The 9288-nt window shown below is 36.5% G+C and overlaps 1 protein-coding gene across 2 annotated transcripts in view; it reads right to left on the reverse strand.

Moving 5' to 3' along the window:
• Vps8 (vacuolar protein sorting 8 homolog (S. cerevisiae)) overlaps positions 1–9288 on the reverse strand; it is a 211019-nt gene that overhangs the window by 163289 nt on the left and 38442 nt on the right. For both annotated transcript variants that reach the window (XM_005383304.2, XM_013513539.1), the window contains 5 exons: positions 8761–8847; positions 6161–6228; positions 4762–4915; positions 4599–4658; positions 2107–2214 (listed from right to left, as the gene is read on the reverse strand). In XM_005383304.2, coding sequence (XP_005383361.1) covers positions 2107–2214; positions 4599–4658; positions 4762–4915; positions 6161–6228; positions 8761–8847 — 477 coding nt within the window. The remainder of the gene's footprint in view (positions 1–2106; positions 2215–4598; positions 4659–4761; positions 4916–6160; positions 6229–8760; positions 8848–9288) is intronic.

A 9288-nucleotide genomic window follows, 5' to 3' on the forward strand; every position in this document is an offset into this window, starting at 1 on the left:
AATATAATACAAATTAAAATAATGACTTAATAAAAATGCAATGATGCTTCTTTCATGTCTTTTACTTCAAGGTCTCTTAACTCACTACAAAACCAATCACCTTTGTTTAAGCACATCACACCTGCTTTATTGAGAGCAAAACCTTCAATTTCCCCCTTTCTATCATCTTTTCTTTTTGCTACTTCTAGACTGATCTTCCTAAAGTATCACTGAATCTCATCTTTATCGTTTTAATTACCTAAGAACCTATGATGGCTCCCTATTACCAGTCTAGGTTAAATCTTATATCAATGGTTGACACATTTGATCTATAAGGGACACATTTTATCTGTAAGTATTTTAGGCTCTGCAGACCATACATTATCATCTCAATTCTACCAATGCAGTGAAAAAGCAATCAAAATATATAAACAAATGGAAAAGATTGTATTGCACTAAAAATTTATTTACAAAAACAAGTGGTTAGCCAAATTTAGCTGATGGGTCACAGCTTACTAACATCTACTCTAGATCTACCCCATATATTCAATTTTGTGTGCTACCATAGATTTCTCCCCATCATTAATTCTACAAATACTTATTAAGCATGTATTATATACAGGTGCTGTCCTTGTAGCTAGAAATAGAGCAGTACAGTTAGTCTCTAGATCTATGGAGCTTTCAGCCAAGTAAGGAAGAAAAACGTTAAACAAGCAATTTTTTTTTTTTTTTTTTTTGGTACTGGGAATTGAACTCAAGACCTTGTGCTTGCCAGGCAGGCGCTTGTGCTGCTGAGCTGTATCACCGGCCCATAGACAAGCAATTTTAAAAGTGCTAAATCTTATTCTTAAAAAGGTCTTATGGGAGCATATAATAGGAAGCACTAACAGTTCAGAGGATCACAGTAGACAGTGCTAACCATGAGCTAAGATTAAGTGCAGATCACACAGCTTTCTGACAGAGACAAGAGCATACACAAAGCACTGAGGCCAGACTACTTGGGAAGCTGCTATAGCATCCGGCCCAGAAACACATGCAGTTTAGTACATGTGCTGTTCAAGCAAGTGCAGCATATGCAGTTTAGATGGGGAAGCAGCAATGGGAAAACAGATAGGAAGAGAGTCAAAAGATTTTGGAAGTTGAGTCAACAGGACTTGGTGATGCAACACAACTGAAGGGAGAAAGGTGACTGAAAGGCAATACCTAGGGTTCGAGCTACAGAGGCAAAGTGAACCACAGTGGACTGGCTTCCCTGAGCTAGGAACCTAAGAACAGATCACATAGGCATGTTCTCAGTTCTGACTTCAGTTCATCTTCTTTCCTCTAAATTCTTATGAAGTCCTCCAGAGCCTCTCCAGAGCATTCTTATCACTTCACTCTCTAATTTATATCAACTTTTAATTCTCATCAAACAGGTCAATGGTTTAAACTGTTCTCTCCAGTAGTAATAAATATACTGGTTTTATCTTTCAAACAATAGCATAAGCTATGTAAAATAAGAAATGTTTTATACTTCCTTCATGTGTTTTCTGGGGGCTGGGGATTTAGCTCAGCGGCACAGTGCCTGCCTGGCAACCACGTGGTAGAGAGTTTGATTCCCAGTATCAGGGGAAAAAAAAGAAAACACCAACTTCATGTGTTTTTTGTCCTTATCAAAGTGTAGGGACACAATAGGTATTCAATGATAACTGCTCCCTAGTAAATGTACAGATATATATGTAGATAGCATTAATACAGATATGTTCACATTCATATTTATACACATGAATAAATCAGTAATTATTAGTCCAATGGAGATGGAATTAAGAAATCATGAAAGGTTACAGAACTGAGAGTGATCAATTTTTTCCACATTAACCATAAAAGCCTTAAATAAAATTAAATATTCTGTCTCCAAAGGTTTATGATAGTAAAATAGATTTCTTTGACATAATATTCAATTACTGATAAGTTAGAAAAAAAGATGTTGGGGCTGGGGATTTAGCTCAGCGGCAAAAGCGCCTGCCTGGCAAGCGCAAGGTCGTGAGTTCGGTTCCCGGTACCGCAGAAAAACCAAAAAAAAAAAAAGAAAAAAAGATGTTATGATACAAGACTTTATAACAGACCCACCATCATAATAGAACTTACCAGTAAAAAATGAACAACATCTCCTCTGCAGAAAGCAAGCATGGGGTTCACACAATTATGTACTGCCACAAAGTGCCAGGCTAGTAATGGAACACTGGAAGGATCCATCTAAAAAAGAAGAAAACGCACAAAGCCCTGAGTTCAATCCCCAGTACCATGAAGAAGAAAGGAGAAGGGGAAGGAGAAGGGGAAGGGAAAGGGGAAGGGGAAGGGGAAGAAGAAGAAAGGAGGAAAAATCTTATTATAGGAACAGAAGGACAAAGCAAACACTCTGTTCAGAAACAGCTTATGACTGGTGCTCCTTGATAAAACCTTTCCAGGTTTCTCCTAAAAATTCCGATATGGCAAGTACTGACTGGCAAGTGTCATAAAAGAACTTTCTAGGTTGACGCAACACTCTGTATCTTGATAAAGTTTGGGCAACAGAACTCTAAGCATTTGCCAATGTTCAGCAAATGTACACTCAAGATTCATGCAGTATAGGGCTGGGGATTTAGCTCAGTGGCAAAGCGCCTGCCTGGCAAGCGCAAGGTCGTGAGTTCGGTTCCCAGTACCAGAGACAAACCAAAAAAAAAAAAAAAAAAAGATTCATGCAGTACTATATATAAATTTTACACCAAAAAAAAAACCCTAAACAAATATTAAACTGTAGATGATGACACTTACGGAAAAAAGTATTTATTTATGCACCTTAAAAATCTAAAATATGGGGCTGGGGGTTTAGCTCAGTGGCACAGCACCTGCCTGGCAAGCGCAAGGTTGTGAATTCGATTCCTGGTACCGGAAAAAACTCCCCCCCGCAAAACAAATCTAAAATATGTAGTCTGATGGGTAGATGAAAAGATGAATAGATAGATGTACACACAGGTACTAAGAAAGTACAGTAAAATGGTAATAGTAGAATTTAGATGGCAAGTATGCATGTATTGAATGAAAACATCTTTTTACTTCTCTGTCTTAAAATGTTCGTAATAAAATGTTAGGAAAAATACTAATAAAACATATGAAAAAATGCAAATACACCACCATGATAAAAACCTCAATTAGCCAATGAAGCTAAACTAGAAAATGTTAGTAGAAATCCAAGCCAGATTTGCCACTTAAAGGACAGAAATGCTTTTCTTTATGCCCAGAGATTCACAGGGTACCCATAAGAACCTAAGAATGATCTCTCTGCCTTCTGGAATAGCCCAAGTTGTAAACCACCACTTTCCATGTCATCCCACCAACCTTTCCTCATACACAGAATAGAAGATCACAGCTCTCTAAAAATAACCAAGCAGAAAAGAAAGGGAACCTGGGGCCTGAATAATACAGCTGCCTTCAGTATCTATCATCTTGAATATCCAAGTCCACTATGCTAAAGTCCCTTAATAAAACTGCATAGTATTTTTATATAACCCATGCATATCCTCCTGTACACTTTAAATCATTTATAGATTACTTATAATATCTAATACAATATAAATTAAACATAAAGTTATACTACATTGGCTAGAACGATAACAAGAAAGTCTGTACATGTTCAGTATAGATGCAATTGGGTTTTTTGGTGTTTTGTTTTGTTTGCAGTACTAGAGATTGAATCCAAGGCCTTTGCACTGAGCTACATCCCCAGTCCTTTTTTACTCTTTATTTTGAGACCTAATTGCTGAGGCTAGGCTTGAATTTACTATCTTTCTACTTTTTTCTGAATATTTCTCATGTATCATTGGTTGAATCCATGAAAACAAAAACTACAGATAGGGCCAGGTATATCTCATTCTGAGAGGAATCATCCTCTAAGATAGCGTATCAGAGGCAGATGCTAAGGAAAGCATACACAGTAGCAATACATACTGGATATTACTGGGGGGGTGTACTTGATCAGTAATTCAGTGTCACTGCAGCAGAGAGTGAGTATGATCTGTTTCAGCATAGCCATCACACAAAAACAAATGCCCTTCAAACACTGAAAATCAAGCCTGGAACTTAATACATCATCTTATCCTTCAGCTTTAAATCCAGTAAGGGAGGGGCTGGGTATTTAGCTCAGCGGCACAGCACCTGCCTGGCAAGCGCAAAGTCGTAAGTTCGGTTCCTGGTACTGGAAACAGCCCCCGCCAAAAAAATACATAAATAAATCCAATAAGAGAGTATTACTACCCTTAGAAGAGCAAAGATAAGGCTAGGGAAACTCTACATGAGGTTAGCTATGACCACAAAGCATCAAGATGCACTATACAGGTTCTGTCAAATTGAGGTTAAATATAATAGCTGGACATACACTTAAAGCAATAAAGGCAGAAAGTATAAGATCTCATGATTCCCAGTCATCAGCTTATCCTGCTTCGGTCAACTTAAGGTAAGTCTAAACAATCATCAGTGGAGTACAGCACTGACTTTCATTCTTCCTAGATTTTTGACAATCTCATAGAATTTGCCCTTCACAAATTTCCCCAACCTCTTGATATGGTCCTTCCTTTGCTAACAAGATGGAGAAGCATACTCACACGTCCATAGGGAAAAGTCATCCACACTTTCAAGGATGGTTTCAATCCAATGACCAGTATCTTTAGGGAAAAAAATATTATTTTCAATATTTACCTTATAATTTTCAAACTGTTCATGTTCAAGGCCTCTAAAAGTTGAGTGTCACCTTCTAAATATACTTACCTTTGTTAAGGATGCCATGGCCAATAACGAAAACTGTGTGATGGGATGATCTTTCAATTCAGGCTTAGAATGTAGAGGCTCAATACAGCAAACTTCTCCCTTGGAACCACTGAACAGACATCTAGATTCACAAGTTCTCACTCCCATCACTCTCCTGAAAATGTAACCAAAACACTCAGAATCATTTAGCAATTATTTAAGGCACTAACATCTCTAGCTTGGCCTACTACACCAGCCTCCCAGCTCCGACTCTTGTCCCTAACAATCCAAACTCCATACTATAGCAGCATTATCTTTCTACTATGTGCGTCAAATCTACCACTCTTCTATTAAAAACACTCCACCGGCTAGAAACACCACTGTGCATAAAATAAAATCCAAACTTTATACTTATTTTGAAAGGTCCTGTGTGCTCTAGCTCCTGCCTTCACTCCTCCCCACTGCAGTTGTTTCTGACAGACTCCAGTGGCCAAGTTTACGTCCACCTAAAGCCTTTGTATTCGAATGCTTCTGGGGCCGGGACACTTCTCCCACATTTCTGCATTTCTTGGCCAGCTCTTCATTCAGGTCTTTCTTCAGATGTTACCTTCTGAGTTATCCTGAAGTGTGTCCAGGACACTGACCCGTCTTAGTTTCTTCATAGTACTCATACCTACCTGAAATTATTTCACTTACATGTTGGTTTATTTCCTGTCTCTCTACCCTCACCCCAACTAGAATGTAAGTTCTTTTGGAATAGAGACCTTGCCTAGTTCATAGCTGTAACTCTTGTATCTACATATATGCCTACTCATAGGATACGCCCAGTAAATATTAGCTGAATAAATAAGCAGTATATTTTTTCAGCAATTACTTTGAGCTCAGTATTTAGAAAGCTTGAGAAATACAAGAAATAAAGGCAGGCATTAACCTTGAAAGAATTTACAGAAACAAAATATACACTGAATAGTATGTTTGTCCTTTTTAAAAAAACCTCAGCTTCATATATATTCCTCCATGTATTTAAAAAGTCTTTGCTCTTATTTAAGAGTTATCAAGGCAATTCTAAGGCAATAAAAACCTTTTTACACCTGGCCATTATGGTTATAATCAACTTGGCCTGTGGCCTAAACTAAAATTAGTGAGCTACTCCAAAATAGCAGTTTCTAAGCTTAACAACACATAAGAACCATCTGGGGAGTATGTTTCTAGAAGTCTGACTCAGACCTACTGAGATAAAATCGTGGGGAACCAGGCCTGGAACTCCACATGGTCTGCAAGCCTCCCCAGGTAATTGTAATATACAACCATAACCTATTTCCAATTACATCGACTTTCCAGACCTCTTCATGTTCAATTTTAAATCATTAAACCAGAGCAAGTCTTTTCATTTGTCAACAAACGTCCATTAGTCTCTTACTTAAATGTCAATTCAAAAACAGAGCCTCCGCTGTCATTGCAAATTGCAAGAGTTGGATCATCTGTAAACTAAACAGAGACAGAATTTATTTTTCTTGTAGATTTTTAAAACAACCAGTCAAGTGTTAAGTTGCCTACAACATACATATTTAGCATCTGAAATAACCTAAACTAGATTTAGCTCACACTTCAACATACAACAGTATCCTAATTTAGGATAAAAGTGGCTCTTAAAACACGGGGCTTTCAAAAAGTAAAACTATCTTTCATCAGAATAAAATAAAAATACCAACTATGGCTGCTAAAAACCCTGAAGTTCTCTACTTGAGTTCTTACATGAAGATTTTCAAACTTGCTATTAAACAAACAGGATTACTTGCATGCACTTGCAGTTGCCTAGTTTTAAAGAATAAGGACATGGTAAAGGTCACTTGGGAACAATGGGAAATAAACCTGTCTGAATAAATTTTCCAAATAACTGACGAGTTAATATACAAATTTAAAACATTTTGGTAGCTTTTTATATAGCTCTTCCTGAAATGTGCTATGTCCTTGATCTTCTTTGACAGGTTATATTTCAATTATTTTTACCTAACCTGAAAAACTCAGAATATAAGTATTGACAACGACACATACGAGGTATGGTAAATGTTACAGGACACAAAATGAAATAACATATCTCATATCAGTTACAATGACTAGTCTTCCACAATCCAAGGATTTTATTCAGGAAGGTTTGAAATACAGGAAGTAAAATTCTTCCTCCCTGATCCCAGAAAAGCAACTGCTTAGGCACATTCATATGATGGTCCACTGGAATGCAGGAAAAATAGGAGAACTCATTTTTCTGTTTAATTTTCTACTTCTTGTGTATACATTTTATAATACTCTTAAAATTAGTACAATAGTACATTTATGTAAATAAATAAATAGTATATTTTTTCAGAATAAATAAGTAGTATATTTTTTCAGCAATTAATTTGAGCTCAGTATTTAGAAAGCTATGAGAAATACAAGAAATAAAGATAGGCACTAACTTGAAAGAATTTACAGAAACAAAATATACATTAAACAAACAGGATTACTTGCATACACATCACACACATGCACACAGACACATACACACACATACACACACACACACACAAAATATGTAAGCCCAAACTGGTGTTGGTGGGATGTAGGGTAGTTTTGAGAAAATGAGTAAAGAGAGGGAGGCAGAAAAAAATTAAGATGTGTGAGGTATATGTGCCAACTCTCCATGATGAAGGTATTCATTACATACTACAAACATAGACCAATAAAAAAAAGATTCAATAGAAGCTTTAGAAAACACTGAAGTACAAGTGGCCCCATCAGTCCAAGACTTCAGAAGTATCCAATCACATCTGTCTGCTCTCTAGTGTCAGTGTCTGCACCACTCCTTTCATCACTGCTCCCAAACAACAGTATGCTTTTAATCTCAGGTGCATCTTTCTCTTTTCTCTCCGCCTTTACCATTTGTTTTATTATTTCTCCCAATAATTTCATCTTTTTAAACACCATCATCTAGTTATTCCTTCAATCAAGCATTTACTGAGCAGTTACTATGGGTAAAACACAAAAATAAATGACAGATTCTGATTTCAAAGATCTTAACAGAGATAAGACATATACATAAACAACTATAATACACTAGAAGTTGCCACATGCTCTACTAAAAGAGGTCAAGATAGATTACCATCATGTATTGAAAGAGGAGAAGTTCTCTCTACTTTTACTTGTCTTGGTTGTTTTCATTGTTACTAAATGATTCAATGCTGCTTTGTCACAAAAGACTTTTTTGTAACTAACCTAGATGCAGACATATAAACTCCAGATGCCTGCAGACTTTAAAAAGCATGTGTATGGATAAGAGAGCTCTGCACAGCTAAGCAACAAAATATGTACTTGATTAAATCTAGAAGATCTGATTTTAGACTTCCCCAGTTATAGTCCTTTTATGCTTCTAAACATGGGCTTGCCAACATGTAAGAACCAAGGTTCATATGTATTTATAAATGAAGTCTATTACCTAAGTTGTTTTATTTTTTTTCAGACCTGGAAGGAGAAAACCAAGACCAGGATCTTAAGGCTTTTTCTTTAGAGGCCTAAAAGAAAATAAATCTATAGATTCATTTTTAACATAATCCAAATTCTGGTTCTTACACAGTTGGTACCTTGTATATCAGGCAATTCCCAACAAAGGGTGACCCACCACACTCCCTTAGCAATAAAACCTTGGTAGACTACCTAGATTAAAAAGACTTTTTAAAATCTCCATACAAGTTTTCAGCAGAGTGCTGCCTGTCTTTGTTGCCAACCACTAGTCTAGGATCACATCAATTTGCCCTTTTTGCTGCTACATGCATTAGTCTTTGATATAATCTGAAGCTGAATATTTCCATATTACCCATCTCTGGTTTTAACTTGAGAAAATATCTTGTTGGGCTATCAAATAATGTTCAACTTCACACTAAACACATTTTTGGGGTGGGTGATTATTAATATAGGTAAATTTACTTTAAAGTGAATATAGTCATAACTGTAAAGATTATTAGCAGAAGAAAATAAAGTGGTTACCTTGATATGTAATATTGCTGTTCCTGGAGGATGAGCATCTGTTATTGATCTGAGAAGTTTTCCACTGGCCAAATCCCACATGGTGATCTATAAGACAACTAAGTGCTTTAAAAACAAATTTATTGCTCTTTTTTTGGACTTAAGTATCCTGCCTTCTGGCTGAAATAACCTATTCCTCATCTATAAACATTGCAGGCAAAGAACTATAAAGTTAAAACATACCTAAAGGTTGCAGATCCATTAAAGCATGGAGCTTTTTTTCTATCTTCAACTATCCCTTATCCTGCCCAACCTACTTTCCCTTCAGATTTTAAGTGCTATTCTTACACTGAGAGGTAAGAGACTTCTCTAATAAGTCAATCTGTTCAGCACTGGTAAAAACGATAGGAAAGGCTTACTGCCAAACCAGCTAGTGACGCATAGACCAAGAGGTGGGAAAAACTATAACCTATTACCAGTTTAGAAGTAGAAGGAAACAAACACCAAAATACTTATCAAGGAACACAACAGTTAAGAATCTAGAAAGCA

The sequence above is a fragment of the Chinchilla lanigera genome, unplaced genomic scaffold, assembly GCF_000276665.1.
Source record: "Chinchilla lanigera isolate Chin_1 unplaced genomic scaffold, ChiLan1.0 scaffold00019, whole genome shotgun sequence".
NCBI classification, from domain to species: domain Eukaryota; kingdom Metazoa; phylum Chordata; class Mammalia; order Rodentia; family Chinchillidae; genus Chinchilla; species Chinchilla lanigera.